General features: G+C 45.9%; 1 protein-coding gene across 1 annotated transcript in view; it reads left to right on the top strand.

Annotated features, from left to right (window-relative positions):
* Positions 1–1,847: 1,847 nt before the first annotated feature.
* Positions 1,848–17,800, top strand: part of STX11 (syntaxin 11) — a 39,739-nt gene continuing 23,786 nt past the window's right edge. Inside the window, exons 1-2 of the mRNA XM_040350833.1 lie at positions 1,848–1,994; positions 2,123–2,325. Coding sequence (XP_040206767.1) covers positions 1,969–1,994; positions 2,123–2,325 — 229 coding nt within the window. The 5' untranslated portion in view covers positions 1,848–1,968. The remainder of the gene's footprint in view (positions 1,995–2,122; positions 2,326–17,800) is intronic.

Raw genomic sequence — 17,800 nt, 5'->3', positions numbered from 1 at the left:
AACTCTTGGGAGGGGGAGTGTTTTGTAGTCTACAGAGATAGTAGGGAACAATGCTTGTACAGAACGTTATCAGAATGTTATCAGCTCACAAGTAGAAAAGAGTTCCAGTGTCCTTTGAACTTAATTACTCTAGCTGATCTCTCCCCCCCCCTTTTTTTTTTAATTGTATGTTGTATAAGGTAATTACAAAAAAGAAAAACACGTGCAATAAAGGCCACAACTGGCCCCGAATGCAATCAAACAGGACCTTCATCTCTAGCTGATCTTGGGCTAATTTTTTACTTTAAAGCAGAACTTTACCCAAAAGGGGAAGTTTCACTTGTTTGCATCCACTGCCACATTAGCGCTGTTTTTTTTGGGGGGGGTATTGCTGGTTTTGACAGGTACCCGCTACAACTTTCGGTCAGATCACTGCAGCGATCTGAGCTGAAGTTCAGCCCCCCCCCCCCCGCAGCCTTCTGGGACACGTCAGAGCAGACACGGACACAGCCCGCTCTGGTCTATGGGGCAATCGGATGGAAATGGACCACCTGTCCATTTCCATCCAATCCGATCCACCAGGCAGATGGGGGAATAGGTCCCCCATCTGCCTGTTTTTGGCAGATAAGATCAAATAGCGGCAGGTGTCCGCTAGGGCAGTGTTTCCCAACTCCAGTCCTCAAGGCACACCAACAGGTCATGTTTTCAGGATTTGCCTCAGATGAAACGGCTGTGGTAATTACTAAGGGTCCTTTCACACGGAGCGGACCGTTTCTGTGTCCGCTCCGTGTGTCCTCCAAAGCTCAGCGGGGATCCCCGCTGAGCTGTCGGCGGATAGGGCGGTCCCCGCACACAGTGCAGAGACCGCCCTGTCTCTGCTCCGCTCTCCCCTATGGGGGATCGGATGCAGACGGACCGTCTGTCCGTCTGCATCCGATCCGTTCCGCCGAACGGAAGAAAAATAGGGTTTCTTCCATTCGCAAAAGCGGATCCCGACTGACGCGGACGCTAGCGGATGCTCCATCCGCTAACGGACGCGATCCCATAGGGATTCATTACAAGTCCGTTAACGGACTTGTAATGAACGGACGAACGGTCCGCTCGTGTGAAAGGACCCTAAGGCAGTGAAACTGATCAAATCACCTGTGCAAAATAATGGAAAGCCTGAAAACATGACCTGTTGGTGTGCCTTGAGGACTGGAGTTGGGAAACACTGCGCTAGGGATGAGCTCCGGCGTGTTTGCACAGTCCACTTGCAGAGCCCGCCAGGAAGTCTGCACGGCGCTGCGTTAACCACAGGCAGGGAGACATTTCCCGATCTCTGCAGCCAAGCATCGGGAATATGTCTCCCTGCCTGTGATTAGCGCAGCGCCGTGCAGACTTCCTGGTGGGCTCTGCACGTGTACTATGCGAACACGCCGGAGCTCATCCCTATTGTCCGCTGACATCCAACACTCCATTGAAGGGACAGGAGGGTCCAATCAGGTCTGCCTGAAAAACTGACAGATGGACCTGATCAGCTCGCCTGTGTGAAAGGGGCCTTACCCGCCAAGCGAACCCATCCACAGCTGAAGTATCATCACTCTTGGCTTTCACTAGAGCTTCAGTCTTCTGGTCTTCCAGCCCCTCTTTGGCCACACTCTATACCAGTGTTTCTCAACTCCAGTCCTCAAGGTGCCCCAACAGGTCATGTTTTCAGGCTTTCCATTCTTTTGCACAGGTGATTTGATCAGTTTCACTGCCTTAGCAGTTTAACACAGCCATTTCATCCAAGGGGAATCCTGAAAACATGACCTGGTGGGGGCGCCTCGAAGACTGGAGTTGAGAAACACTGCTCTATACTCTCATGCATGCACACAGGAGTCACGTCATCATGGTACAGAGCAGTGTCGTAAATGTATGCTGAGCTGCGCATGCTGATAAGCAGGGAGAAAGGTTTATGAGAAAAGAGACCTACTTTAATAAAACATAAAGGAACAAATAAGGGAAATGTATGTATTTGCGCACACTTTAAGGTAAGTGACTGGTGTGAGAAGTAAGTTGTGGTGTATATAAATGGTTACACCTCCACTCTGACAGTGAAGCACATCTCACACATTGCTTCCTCTTCTGACACTTGGCCCCCACCCACCTGTGTTCTCAGACAGATCTCTATTCCAGCCATTGAAAAGAGGAAGACGCATATTTCTGAAAAGGGGAACAATCACACACGCTTGCTCTGCTGCAGGTGGTCAGTCCTGGGTCCTGGCCATGGAAATGGTCTTTGGGAAGAGTCTGATGTGCTTTACCTGATCTTAGTACACCCTGGAAGGATTCCTAGGGAACTACTCCAGTCCACATTTCAAAGTAAGTGATCCTTTGCTGCGAGTTTTTATTGTCTGATGTGTATGCGTACATAGCATGACTGCTTAAAAATATCATTGACTGACCTACATTCAAAACATTGGCTTGAAAGGAGATATTAACCAAGGTTGAGCTTTAGATCCTGTTCTGATTATTTTTATATTACTATACAAACACGTAGGATACATTGTTGTTATCTCAAGACAATTTAGCATATACGTTTTGGCTTTAAATATACTTTAACTTTCAGCTTCCTTTGTTATTTAAAAGTTACTTTGCCCACAGGTGTCCCTTAGATCACTCCTTAAAGGGGTTGTAAAGGTACAAATATTATTTTATTTTATTTTTCCTAAATAGCTTCCTTTACCTTAGTGCAGTCCTCCTTCACTTACCTCATCCTTCGATTTTTGCTTTTAAATGTCCTTATTTCATCTGAGAAATCCTCACTTCCTGTTCTTCTGTCTGTAACTCCACACAGTAATGCAAGGCTTTCTCCCTGGTGTGGAGTGTCATGCTCGCCCCGTCCCTTGGACTATGTGAGAGTCAGGACGCCCACTAAGGCTCGATTCACACCTATGCATGTTGCTTTTGAGCGTTTTTGCAGTGCTTGCTGCGTTTTTTGACGTGCGTTTTTACTGCGATTTGCGTTTATTTTTTTTTGCCAGTAATTTTTTTTTTTTTTACATTTCCTTTAACAACCAGCTATAAACAGGTAAAAAAAAAACGCAAATCGCGGCAAAATCGCGGTACTTGCGTTTTGGATGCAGGTCCATTGAATTCTATTGCATGCAAAAACGCTGCTTTTTGCAGGAAAAAAAGTCCCTGCCCCTTTCCAAAAACGCAGAGGCACAAAAAAGCATTGATGTGAACATTAAGGATGAGCTCCAGCGTGTTCGCATGGTACACGTGCAGAGCCCGCCAGGAAGTCTGCACGGCGCTGCGCTAATCACAGCCAGGGAGACATTTCCCAATCTCTGAAGCCGAGCATCGGGACAATGTCTCCCTGGCTGTGATTAGCGCAGCGCCGTGCAGACTTCCTGGCTGGCTCTGCACGGGTACCATGCGAACACGCTGGAGCTCATCCTTGCTGAACGTGTTCCATAAAAGAATGCAAAATGCATCAAAAAAAGCATTAGTGTGAATGGAGCCTAACACACAGCTCCTTTCTCTATCTGCAACGTATAGAGTGTTCTGACTCTCCTGTAGTCCAAGGGAGGGGGCGAGCTAGGGTTGCCACCGGTCTGGTTTTGACCCGTATAGTCCGGGTTTGACACATGTGCCTGGGTTTTCAACCGCGCCTGAGGCCCGGGCACATACCGGCAGTCCAACTTTGCTGTGACCAGTGGTGTAGCGTGGGGCAGACGGATCTCTGGCATCCCGCGCCCACCATCACTGTCGCACACTACTGGAACACTGTTGCTCTCTGAACCCAGCGATGGGCAGCGGGCGCCCTGTGATTGGTCGAAAGGCCCAGTCATGTGTGGGCGGCGAACTTGAGGGTCTGTGATTGGCCCGGCGGCACTGGACTGTGGGTGATCGAGCCCGCTTGATTCCGGAGTCCCGTCCCGCTGCCTGGCGTGCGCTTTGTGTCTCCTGTCCTGAGGTATCTCTCATCTGCTCCGTCAGCCCCCCTCCTCTGTTTCAGGCATCCCCATGTGCCGGAACCCTCCCCCTCTCTCTGTGCCGGAACCCCCTCCCCTGTCAGCAGAACTCAGATTGACATGAGGAGAGAGTGGATTGTTTTTAAACATTTATTGTATTAAAAACTTCCGTAGCAGCAGTCTCTCTCTATATATCTCTATCTCTCTATCTCTATCTCTATCTCTATCTCTACCCTTGAGCTGGGGCCCCGTGGTACCCCCTGTTGGTTGACATGGGGGTATTGGAGGGAGGAGGATTTGTGCTGGTAGGGTAAGAAGATTTGTAATAAGAGGGGTTGGGAATAATGGCACCCCAATCGCGAAGTGAAACTTCTTTTGGGTGACGGGCATCTCATGATTCTGTTTATGTGATTTTTGCCGCGATTTGTCAGGTGACAATCGCGGCAAAATTGTGGCGCAGTTGGGGTGTCATGCCGTGCACCGCTAAAGTGTTCGGGTTTGGTTGGAAGAAAAGGTGGCAACCCTAGGGTGAGCACGACACTCCACACCAGGGAGAAAGCCTTGCATTACTGTGTGGAGTTACAGACAGAAGAACAGGAAGTGAGGATTTCTCAGAAGAAATAAGGACATTTTAAAAGCAAAATCGAAAGATGAGGTAAGTGAAGGAGGACTGCACTGAGGTAAAGGAAGAAATTTAGGAAAAAAAATTGTACCTTTTTAGAACCCCTTTTAAGCTGGCAATACACTGTAGAGCTCATTTGCACTTGCAGCAGGGGGGGGGGGGTTGTAAAAACGGGTGGCTGAGACACATTTTTACCAAAAATTTTACGCTGTTCTGACGTCCATACTTAACATTGCTACGCCTCATCTACGCCTCATATAGCGGGGGTAACTTTACGCCGGGAAAAGCCTAACGTAAATGGCGTATCTGTACTGCGTCGGTCGGGCATATGTTTGTGAATTGGTTGTTTCTAGCTGATTTACATATTTCTAGGCGTAAATCAACGTACACGCCCCTAGCGGCCAGCGTAAATATGCAGTTAAGATACGACAGCGTAGGAGACTTACGCTGGTTGTATCTTATACAAATTCTGGCGTATCTGATTCTTTGAATCAGGTGCCAAGATACGACGGCTCAGACTCAGAGATACGACGGCTTATCTCCAGATACGCCGTCGTATCTCCTTTGAGAATCTGGGCCTAGATTTCTTTCTAACAGGTTAACAGCATGGATGGGCGTATTCGCCACCCACCCACCCGGCTTGGATTTTGCAGTGGCAGCTGTCAAGAGTATCTGTGGATGGGGGCTGCGTCTGATTGGATGTCGCCACTATTTGACTATTTTAAGACAGAGCAGGGCTACCCACTGATACTTGTCAGGTTCTTCAGGAAACCAGACAGAATTTGCTCAGTGTATGGCCAACATAGGTTCACTTTTGATCCAAAGAAATAACGCCGTCGCATGCAACTACATTTGTTTTTGGTGTAAGACTCCATTCACTTGTGCATTTTTATGTACAATAATGGTAATCCTCTTGTTAACGCAACAAGAGGATTACCATGATTTTCTATAGGGCTCTTTTGCACCTGTGAATAAAGTTCAGGTGTTTTTTTTTTGCTCCATAAACTGTAATGGGATTGAATGGAAAAACGCATGAAAAATACAGGCTTGCAAGTGTAATCCTAGCCTAACGCAGGACCTGCATTCTTTCAGCAAGAAATTTAAAGTGGAGTTCCACCCATAAATATAACATTACATCAGTAGTTTTTAAAAAATGTCATTAGTCCTTTAAGAAAAAAAATTTTTTTTTTCTTTAGATGTCTTCAAAGTGTTGTTGCTAGGCAGAATAGTTAATCTTCCCTCTTCCTGCACCTAGGTGCTTAAGCTTCCTAACCTACACCGCACAGACTCCTGGGAATGTAGTGGGTGTAACTTTCCAGGAGTCTGTGCATTCCCCAGTCTCGAAGAATCATGTGACTTGGACAGTACAGGTGCTGAAACCTGATCTGAAACCTATTACACAGCACTGAGCATGTGCGAGATCTGCAAGGCTGAAATCCAGGAAGTCATACAGTCTGGCTTCATGATGCCCACACTTAAGATGGCCCCAGTCAATTTCTATTTTATAAAGTGTCTAAATGCTGTAACAACCTAACAAAACGGACCTTAGTTTACAGACTAACTTTACTAGAATACATTAATCTTGTGTATTACAGGGGTATTTATATTTAAAAAGTGAAATTGTGGCCGGAACTCCGCTTTAAAAACCTTTTCTGGGAAGTTATACTAAGCTTGGAGGTTTTTTTTTTCTTTCTTGAAGCATCCTATAGACTGGCTTGGCCACACTTTATGCATGGAAAAATGGTTTTGTTTGGTGGTATGCTCTTGTAAAGAATAGAGATCCCCCCCCCCTTTTTTTTTTTTTTTTTTTTTTTTTTTTTACCTTTTACTTAAAGGTCACAATGTGACATTTCATGCATTTCTATGTGCAGTGGTTGGCTGCGGTGCATAGAAATGCAGAGCAAGACTGAGCTGTGGCTAAATTGTGCTGTTGGGCAGAAAGATTGCTGGTGCATCACAGATTTCTGCACCACACTCGTATGACGGAATAAAAATTCGGAAGTGATGTTATGTGTTGTAATGCATTTGTATTGCATTTTCGAATGACGGCTGTACTGATTAAAAGAAAATCGTACAATATTTTTTTTTTTTTTTCGTGCATGTCCGATCAAATAATATCTGATCAACTGTCCTGATCGGCTCTCGAAAGTTCCCGATCGCTCTAAAATCTGTATTTAAAATTTTTTTTTTTTTTTTTTTTTTTTTTGTATGATTTTCTATGTGTGTGTGTGTGCGCGCGTGTGTATACCGGGCATGATTCCTAAATCTGCTCTCAGCCTGCCTGGTGCTTGAGGAGCATGTGAAAGAAGAACAGTAGAATCCTACCAATGATGCTGTTTTTCCCATTGAAAGACTTTTCCACTTTATTGATAAGCAATCCTTTAAAGGAGAAGTAGGGCCGAAGCTCCTCAGTAAGCTGTTCTGGCTGACTAACCCCCAGCCAGAATGGCTCGGATGATGGGGGCAAGTTTACTGAGGAAGTGAGAAATTCAGAAAAAGGGGGGGAAAAAACAAATTTAGAAGGGAAATCGAAGGAAAAGGTAAGTGAACCAACAATGCACTAGCTTAAAGGAACCCATTTAGAAAATAAAAACCTTTACAATCCCTTAAAGTGGTTGTATAGTAATTTTTTTAACGTTTACCTACAGGTAGGCCTATAATAAGGCTTACCTGTAGGTAAAAAAAAATATTTCCTAAACCTGTATGGTTTAGGAGATATTCCTCGCGCAATGAGTCGCTGACTGCAGCGGCTCATGCGCACAGGGGATTCTCGGCTGAAAGTGCGGGAGTGACGACATCACGGCTCCAGCCACTCACATCGCTGGAGCCACGATGGCCGGAAGACACGCCGAGGCAACATGTCGGTTACCTCAGCGTGGACCAGGTGAGTTACCGACACCTCATTCTAAGGTAAGTATTTCATAATGAGCTACTATGCGGTGCATACTAGCTCATTATGCCTTTTACCTTACAGGGGTAAAAAAAAATTTTTTTTTGAGGGTATACAATTGCTTTAAGCTTGGATTTACACTTGAGTGTTTTCATGTGTTTTTTTTTTTAAGCTCCCCCCCCCCCCCCCTTTTTTTTTTTTTGCACAGGTATTTTCTGGCTTTTTAGCCACTTGAACGCCAATTAACTAGGAATACAGTTGTTTGCCATGTAACTGCATAAAAAGCAAATGTTAAAAACATCTTCTAAGCATCAATAGTCTATTGGGGCCAAAAACATGCCATCGCCACCCCCCCCCCCCCCCCCCCCCAAAGAAGCTCCTGTACTTTTTTGGAGTGTTGAAAGATGGCAAATTGCTCAGATTTGAATGGGCACAATAGAATAACCTGGAAATCTGGTGTTGAGCGTTAAGGCCGGGTTCTCACCTATACGAATTGAATGCGCGTTTCTCCGCATTCAATTCGCATAGCAGGAGAATGTGACTGGCTCTCTATGGAGCCTGCTCGCGTATCTCCACAGTGGGTCCAGTGCGGTGTGCCGGAAAAATGTGTGCCTTTTTTGGTGCGTTTCAGGTTCGATTTCAGGCCAAAATTCGGGCTGAAATCGGACCTAAACCGGTGAACCAGCACACACCTCACCCCTGCTATGAGCCACATGCGGGGATGGTGTGATCCCGGCCATAAGCTCTTCTTGGAATGCGCTTCAAATCGCTCAGGTGTGAATGGTGGTTTGGCTTCAATGCTTTTACGAACATATTGTGTTGTGTGCAGGACCAGTTTTGTTAGCCTTTTATACATATAGCTTTAACTTCTACAACGGCAAACGTAGCAAAAAATTCAGACCTTCTCTCTGGTAATCCCCCTAGCAGGGTTTACTAGGTTGCTTGTTGGTTAAACAGATTGTGAAATATGACTGAAGTTCACCTGTGGTCATAATTGCAGCATACTAACTTTGTTGCTAGGTTATATGGGCTGTCATAATAGGGAGCCCAACACAGAGAGGGGACAGGTGAAGGGAGATCTCACCGAAACTGAAATTTATTGTGATGTTTGTTTCCCCCCCTGAGCTGAAACACCTGACAGGCTTTGTGTATGTGTGTACACAATCGGACATTTCCCAACAAGTTGGACCACTTAGGAGTTAACCACTTAAGACCCGGACCAAAATGCAGGTAAAGGACCTGGCCAGTTTTTGCGATTCGGCACTGCGTCGCTTTAACTGACAATTGTGCGACGTGGCTCCCAAACAAAATTGGCGTCCTTTTTTTTTTTTTTTTCCCCACAAATGGAGCTTTCTTTTGGTGGTATTTGATTACCTCTGCAGTTTTTTAATTTTTTTGCGCTATAAACAAAAATAGAGCGACAATTTTGAAAAAATTCAATATTTTTTACTTTTTGCTATAATAAATATCCCCCAAAAATATATAAAAAAAAATATTTCTTTATCGTACATCACGGGACACAGAGTCTTTTTTCATTACTATGTGGGTTATATTCCACCATCAGGTGCTGGGCACTGGTGTACTTAATTAGAACAGGAAGTTCCCTCCCTATATAACCTCTCCCATACTGGGAGCACCTCAGTTTTTTCGCCAGTGTCTAAGGTGTTGGCATAAAATGCTTAAAGTGCATAAAGATGCGGGATCTCGCATGGTTACCTGATAACACGAGTCCTCGATTATCCAAGGCTATTTGGTCATACGGAGAGGCTTGTTTCCACAGGAATGCCTAAAATGGCATAAAAATGCTCAAAGGCATAAAGAATTACACTTTTTTTTTTTTTTTATTAAAAAATAAGACAACAGTAAAGTTATCCCAATTTTTTTTTTTTATATATATTGTGAAAGATAATGTTACGCCAAGTAAATTGATACCCAACATGTAACGCTTCAAAATTGCGTCCGCTCGTGGAATGCCGACAAACTTTTACCCTTTTAAAATCTCCATAGGCGACGTTTAAAAAAAATCTACAGGTTGCATGTTTTGAGTTGCAGAGGAGGTCTAGGGCTAGAATTATTGCTCTCGCTCTAATAATCGCGGTGATACCTCACATATGTGGTTTGAATACCGTTAACATATGCAGGCGCTACTCGCGTATGTGTTCGCTTCTGCGTGCAAGCTCGACGGGGCGCGTTTTTCTGGCTCCTAACTTTTTTAGCTGGCTCCTAGATTCCAAGCAAATTTGTCAAACCCTGATTTGCGCAAAATTTATAGCGTTTACAAAATAGGGGATAGTTTTTTTTCGTGTCTGCGACATTATGGCGGACACATCGGACAATTTTGACACATTTTTGGTACCATTGTCATTTTCACAGCAAAAAATGCTATAAAAATGCATTGTTTACTGTGAAAATGACAATTGCAGTTTGGGAGTTAAGTGTGACCTCATATGTGTTTCTAACTGTAGGGAGGCGGGGCTGGACGTGTGACGTCATTGATCGTCTTTCCCTATATCAGGGAACAGACGATCAATGACAGCGCCACAGTGAAGAACGGGGAAGCCCGATCGCGGGACTCCGGCGGCGATTGGGTCCCGGAGCTTCGGACCGGGTCGCGGGCGCGCGTCCATGACCCATGGCTGGGCACTTAAAGAGGACGTACAGGTACGTGCTTGTGCCCAGCCGTGCCATTCTGCCGACGTATATGTGCAGGAGGCGGTTCTTAAGTGGTTAAAGGGTTTGTAAAGGGGGGGAAAAAAATGTTTTCCCTAAATAGCTTCCTTTACCTTAGTGCAGTCCTCCACTTACCTCATCCTTCGATTTTGCTTTTAATGTCCTTATTTCTTCTGAGAAATGCTCACTTCCTGTTCTTCTTCTGTCTGTAACTACACACAGTAATGTGAGGCTTTCTTCCTGGTGTGGAGAACGCCTCTTGAGGGGGCGAGTAGGAGTGTCAGGACGCCCACTAACACACAGCCCCTTTCTCTATCTGCAAAGTAAAGAGTGTCCTGACTTTCCTGCTTGCCCCCTCCCCCCCCCTCAAGAGGCTTTCTCCACACCAGGAAAGCCTTGCATTACTGTGTGTAGTTACTGAGGATTTCTCAGAAGAAATAAGGACATTTAAAAGCAAAATCGAAGGATGAGGTAAGTGAAGTAAGACTGCACTAAGCAGCTGTCACTCTTGAAATCAGCAGAGCCCTGCACGGAGAGCTGTGAATGAATAAATGAACTACAAGTAACCTCTGCACGCAGTGGCCAACAGACTTGTAGTTCTCGATGGAATACAAGTGAGGTACCCCCTTGTAGTCCATTGACACTACCACCAGCTCTCCAAAGCCCATACCTACCTACGAACAGAGAGCTGGGGAAGAGTCTGCAGGAACCTGGCACTGTACCTGTAATCCACTGATGCAATGCTTTGCAGGCTCCTATGTAAAATAAAAAATGCACAAGTAGCGCCTTGCTCTTGTTTAGTAGGCGCTCTTTGTAAATTTGGTTATCTTAGCTGTAGTTTGGCTCCGAATTTTATGCCAAATTAGGGGTCTCTGTTCCATCTTGGCTGCGTTGCACATCTTCCACCTGACTGTCGCTGTCACCAGAAGACAAGGTTGGAACTGCAATGGGCTGGGTGTATTTGGTGCCTCTTGCCCAAAAGCAGCTCAGTGGTGTGGTCCCTGCCGCTGTGCATTCTGGGGATTTCTGCAATATTATTATACAGGATTTATATAGCGCCAACAGTTTGCGCAGCGCTTTACATCAAGGAAGACCGTACAGTCACAATACAAATCGATACAGAAGGGATCAGAGGGCTCTGCTCATTAGAGCTGTACAATCTAGAACGGAGGGTCAAGTGGAACAAAGGGTAGTTGGCTGTTGGGGGATGATCAGATGGACTCAAATGAAAATACAGTTGTTAGGTGTGGGAAGGGTAGGCTTCTCTGAAGAGGAGGGTTTTCAGGGATCCTCTAAAAGCTAATAGAGAAGGAGATAGACGGATAGATTTGGGTAAGGAGTTGCATAGGCATGGAGAGGCTCTGGAAAAGTCCTGGAGACGAGCATGGGAGCAGGTGATGAGAGAGCTAGAGAGTAGGAGGTCTTGAGAAGAACAAAGAGAACGATTAGGTTGGTATTTAGAGACTAGGTCATTAATGTAGCTGGGGGCAGAGTTGTGGATGGCTATATACCCACTTGCCTGCTCAGCCATCTTTTCTGGAGCTGTTTACTGAGCTGCGCATTCACAACTCATCTTACAGCACCGGTCCGGTCAATGAGTGCCAGAATGATGGCCTCCTGCACAAGCGCAAGTGTGAGGTCTATCCCTGACTTCCAATGAAGAGGTCTGAAGACCGGCACTCAGAGGACCATTGAACAGGTGTGTATTAGGCCTTAAAGTGGTTGTAAAGGCAGAAGTGTTTTTTTTTTTTTTATCTTGATGCATTCAAATAAAAGGCCTTCTGTGTGGAGCAGCCCCCTAACACTTATCTGAGGTCCCTCTCTGTCCAGCGACATCCCAGAGTCTGAGATTCTCCCTCCTGATTGACTGAGACACATCAGCGGTGCCTTTGGCTGCCACTGCTGTCAAAGTCAGCTAGCCAATCGAGGGAGAGGGGGTCAGGGCTGGGTTGGGGCTCGTGTCCGTATGGACACACGGAGCTGTGACCCAGCTCGGGTGCTCCCATAGCAAGCAGCTTGCTGTGAGGGCACTGAACAAGAGGGAGGGGCCAAGATCTCAAAAGAGGGACCTGAGAAGAAGGGGATCCAGGCTACTCTATGCAAATTTACTGCAATAGAGCAGGTAAGTATGACATGTTTTTATAGGAAAAAAACAAGACTTTACAATAGCTTTACGTTAGGCTTTAAGCTTTTAAATTGTAATTAATCTTAAAAATCGGAAAATGGCAAGACACAAAAACATTGAAAAAAACTGAATTAAAATATGAGTTTCAGGCTTGCAAAAAAATGATGCTCACCATAATCTTAACAGTTTCCTGTAAGGGGTGAACGCATTTCATCTGTGTTTCCCCTGCCTGCAAGTCACAGCTGTTAACTGACACAGGAAGTATTCTTCTAATCTGTGAGAAAATGATGTAAGCTTCCTGACTGATACTGTAAAAGCCCCATAAATATAGTACAGTAAAACCTTGGATTGCAAGCATAATTCGTTCCAGAAACATGCTTGTGATCCAATGCAATTTTCCCCATAAAAAATAATGGAAACCCAAATGATTCGTTCCACACCCATTTTATTCATAGGTCCTTCAAGCGGAGGTTCACCCTCAAATTTAACTTCATAACAATAAAGTCTGCTGCCTTAATACATGCCTCTATCGTTGTCTTTTGTTTTCCTATGTGAACACTTACCTGTCTTCAGCCTCACTTCCGGGCCTTTTTCCTTGCGGGGAGTGGGCGTGTCGCTCCTTTTTCCCGACGAGGCGTAATTGGAAGCTGTGCACAAGGTCTCCTGGGAGTGACGTTGCAACACTCACAGGAGACCAGCTCGAGTGTCACGTGATGCGGGTCACATGATGCGGGTCACAATTTGCGGCGGCCCCCCGGTTCTCTGTGCTCCAGGGGGCCCAGGCCTGAAGCTGTGTAAGGGGCCCAATAATTCCTGATGGCGGCCCTGCCTATAGCTACAGGAATGTGAAAATATCACAGTACACAGATGTTAACAGAGCCTAATAATTTTTGTATCTAATTATGTTAGAAACCAGGTTGATGACCTACATTTATCCTTTTGTGGTGCATGTGCTAACTTGTTTTAAAAGGTGTTTCAGTGAAGAAACAAAACTCTGCCATTGTAAAACTTCAGTGTTTCTTTTCTGCTAAGAAAAAAAATATCTCCTCCAATGATCACACTTGTCCTGACACCTGCTGCACAGCCATTTACTGGTAAGCTCAGTATGCTGCTGCTTCCCCCCCCCCCCCCCCAGATCTTATGCAGCTGAGAACAGAGGGAATGTGTTCACTTATAAAAACATTTTTGTATTGCCGGAAATGGTATTGTTTTGCCCGCAATTTAAATGTAATTTTTTTTTTCTTTAAGTGTCAGTTTTGCTGCAGCAGGTTCTATACAAGGTACATATGTGCCACTTTACATGCAGATTAAGGGGACCCCTCAGGCACTATATTTAAAGGAATTTTTCATTTTTATTGTTTCACTTTAAGCATCATTAAAACCACTGCTCCTGTGATCTTTCAAAATAATATATATGTAGCACTTCCCCTGAAGGAGCTTCTGGTTTGTTTTGGGTCTACGCTCTGGTTATCAACCCCTGAAATTGGCTCAAACCCTCCCTTGACACAACTGGTATAGTGGGTATTGTGGACCCCATAACTTGTTGAAGGGCACAATATCCTGTCACACCACAGTAAATTATGTAAATTAATGGTTACCTCGAGTGGTATGGATCCTGCAGGATGACAGAGAAACTGTACACAAATCTCAGCTTAACCAAAGGTAAAAAGACTGCTTACAGAGCCCTGCAAGAGTCAGAAACAGAAATAACAAATAAATACACGTTAAATTATAATGACTATGCAGACCTGTGTAAGCACACAGCAAGGGGATTCCCTCAATAAGGCATCCACATTGAAGCACCTCCTTGCCAAGCCTCACCCAGCTCTCACTATTAACAATACTTACAGTGTAATAGAACCAATAACTCGATCAACGAGTATGGAAATGGATATCAACAGTCTACAACAACTAAATAGGCAGTCTTTAAAGCGGGGTTCCAACCACAATTAGCATTTTTTAAATGCATGTCCTTTCATCATGCGTTTTTATAATATAAATCCGGTCACTTACTATTTTACAATCCGCCGCCGCTCCTTATAGTTATTCAAAAAAGATAGTTTATAAAACTATGTCCACATCGTTGTCATTTTGCTTGTGGGCATTGTAAAGCCCACAAGCACTTACTTTCTTAAAGTCTTGGATGGGGAGTGATAATTGGGTAGCGCACTGCATCCTTGGAAATTATGACAGACATTTTCCCAGGAGCATTAGAGGGAGATGATGTCAGAATCCTAGGTGATTCCAAAGGCAGATTTTGTGGGACCGCATAGCAACGGGCATTTCCAGATGAGTAAAAACATTATTATTTTTTTTCTTCTTCTTTTTTAGGTCTAATGAGCACAATAATGAAAAAACATTTTTGGGATGGAAACTCCACTTTAAATAGTATACCTAACTAACATGGTTTGGTTGATCAGACCAAACCTCAGTTCAAATTATCCCAAAGTCTGTGCACTGATGCATTGGCATGCGGTGGCACACAAGGGGTAAATTGTAATCCAACAGGATCACTCCATCAGAGGTTCTGTCTCCCCTCCTCAATGGCGCTACGCCCGGGTTTAGATAGGCCGCAATTCCAGCCTAGACTTCTGGGAAGACACCTCGCAGGTGTCCTGAGTTGAGGAGGCGGTCGAGAGAGAGTGCGCCAAACACGTCCTCTCCCTTTTCTATTGCTCCCTTTTATGCTGCACTATTTAGAACAAGTCACTCTGAATGACTTTTTGTGGTGGTAAACAGCTATCCAGTTGCCAGTATCTGGGAACGCGTTGCACAGACCTTTCTGCAAGGCCTCCCGAAGATGTTTCATCTTCTTCTCCCTCTGTGCCGGCAAGATAAGGTCCGCAACCTTACTCTTGTAACATGGATCAAGGAGGGTTGCCAGCCAGTAATGATCCCTCTCCTTGATGGCACGAATACGAGGATCCTTCCTTCCGCAGGCTTTGCAGGATCAGGGAGGCCATACAACGTAGGTTTGCTGAGGCATTCGGTGCGGAGTCCTCTGAGTCACTGAGGACAACATGATCCGCAGCCACCTCGTCCCAGCCACGTACAAGTCCATGGGTTCCTTGGGACTGTAATTGATCCCTTGAAGACTGCTGCTGATGCTGAATGCTAGCCTCCACCTTCATGCTGACACAATCCTCCTCCGGCGGGCAAGCAGGAACACTGTCTGAATAAAGGGGGGCCTTGAGAGGTAAATAAGTCCTCCTTTTCCTCCCTCTGTTCTGCCTCAAGGACCCTGTCCATTATTCCACGCAGCGTGTGCTCCAACAGTTGAAAAGGGGAGAGTATAGCCTCTTTTAGAAAGGTTGTAAAAATGATAAGATGTGCCAACATCCCAATTTAGTATGTAAAACAGGGAGACCTAGATCCGAAGATATCATTGGCTGCTTGAAACCAATTGACATCAAACTCATAGGTCAAAGGGAGCAGGGGGATGGGGATTTTTTTTTGGGGACTTTCACGGCACTGATAGGAGACGGTATAAAAAGATAACAATATTTATTGAACATAAAACAGTTACAGTAAAATGACATTTAGGGACAGGCCCCACATTGCACATCAGAAAGCAAAAACCAACTGTGTCAAATAAAGGAAGCCAGTGACCTCGACCGGTTTCGCGGTAATACCGCTTCTTCAGGAGGGATGTTCCAGAGAGCGTCTGTGCTATCTGGAGATAGCACGGACGCTCTCCCTGGGGACACACAGCGATTTCATAGCATCATGTCAGACTAAGCTCCAGATATGGTCTTAATCCTGAAACATGCTTACCGCCTTTCTGGCTGAATCCATCCGCCCTCTTGTGCCCCAGTAATCTTAAGGTTTTTTACTACCCTTATGAGCCCGTTCTAACCAAAATCCCCCTCCATGCGCCAAGGAAGGTAATAACCAGGCCCTGCGCTTGATCACTGTGACCAATCTGGAACATCCCTCCTGAAGAAGCGGTATTACCGCGAAACCGGTCGAGGTCACTGGCTTCCTTTATTTGACACAGTTGGTTTTTGCTTTCTGATGTGCAATGTGGGGCCTGTCCCTAAATGTCATTTTACTGTAACTGTTTTATGTTCAATAAATATTGTTATCTTTTTATACTGTCTCCTATCAGTGCCGTGAAAGTCCCCAAAAAAAAATCCCCATCCCCCTGCTCCCTTTGACCTATGAGTTTGATGTCAATTGGTTTCAAGCAGCCAATGATATCTTTGGATCTAGGTCTCCCTGTTTTACATGCTCCAACAGTTGAATAAGAGGGACAGTCTCACTGATGCATGCACGGTCACTGCTCACCATCCTCGTGGCCTCCTCAAATGGTGACAGGACAGTGCATGCATCCCTGATCATGGGGGGGAAAAAACAAGCTCCCCTGACCCTGTCCTGCTGCCATATAGGCACAGATACTCGTTGATGGTTCTCCGCTGCGTGTGGAGCCGCTGCAGCATGGCCAACGTAGAGTTCCACCTGGTGGGCATGTCACAGATTAGGCGGTTCTTGGGCAGGTTGTATTCCTTTTGGAGGTCTGCCAGCCGAGCACTGGCATTATATGACCATCGGAAATGCACACAGACTTTCCTGGCCTGCTTTAGGACATCCTGTAAGCCTGGGTACCTGCCCAAGAACTGCTGCACCACCAAGTTTAGGACCTGAGCAAAACAGGGCACGTGGGTCAGTTGTCCCTGTTGCAGGGCGGAGAGGAGGTTGGTACCATTGTCGCAAACCACCATTTCTGGCATAAGCTGGCGTGGCGTCAACCACCTCTGAGCCTGCCCCTGCAGAGTTGACAGAACCTCTTGCCCAGTGTGGCTCCTGTCCCCCAAGCACACCAACTTAAGCACTGCATGGCATCTCTTTGCCTGCATTCCTGCGTAGCCCCTAGAACGCCTACAGAGCACCGCTGGTTCCGAGGACACATCAGCACAGGAAGAGGCCACAGAGGAAGAAGAGGAGGGGGTGGAGGAGAGAGGTGTGTCACAACCAGTAGTAGCATTTTGGAGGCGTGGTGGCGGAACAACCTCCAACACTACTGTACCTTGTCCTGCGTCCTTCCCAGCTGCCAGCAGAGTCACCCAATGCGCCGTGAAAGATGGGTAACGTCCCTGTCCATGACTGCTGGACCATGAGTCAGCGGTAATATGCACCTTACCACTAACCGCCCTGTCCAGCGAGGCATGAACATTGCCTTCCACATGGCGGTAGAGAGCGGGAATCGCCTTCCGTGAGAATAAGTGGCATTTGGGAACTTGCCACTGAGGTACCGCACATTCCACAAACTCACGGAAGGGGGGGAAAAATTTTACCAACTGAAAAGGCAGCTGTTGAAGTGCTAGCAATTTAGTTAAGCTAGCATTCAACCGCTGGGCATGTGGATAACTGGGAGAGAACTTCTTCCGGCGCTGCAGCAGCTGGGGCAGGGAAATTTGCCTGGTACAATCTGCCATCGGTGTACCGATAGTAGGTTGTTCGCAAGTACTTGGCTGTGACACACCTAATTCTACACCTTCAGTCCTATCAGTGCAGGCTTCCGAGAGGACTGAGGGTATGGTGGGGTTGGAGATCCCAGCTTATGAGGAGCA

This window comes from Rana temporaria, chromosome 4, assembly GCF_905171775.1.
Source record: "Rana temporaria chromosome 4, aRanTem1.1, whole genome shotgun sequence".
Classification (NCBI taxonomy): Eukaryota; Metazoa; Chordata; class Amphibia; order Anura; family Ranidae; genus Rana; species Rana temporaria.
The sequence above is the reverse complement of the archived record's forward strand: the minus strand, read 5'-3'. Positions and strand labels throughout refer to the sequence as shown.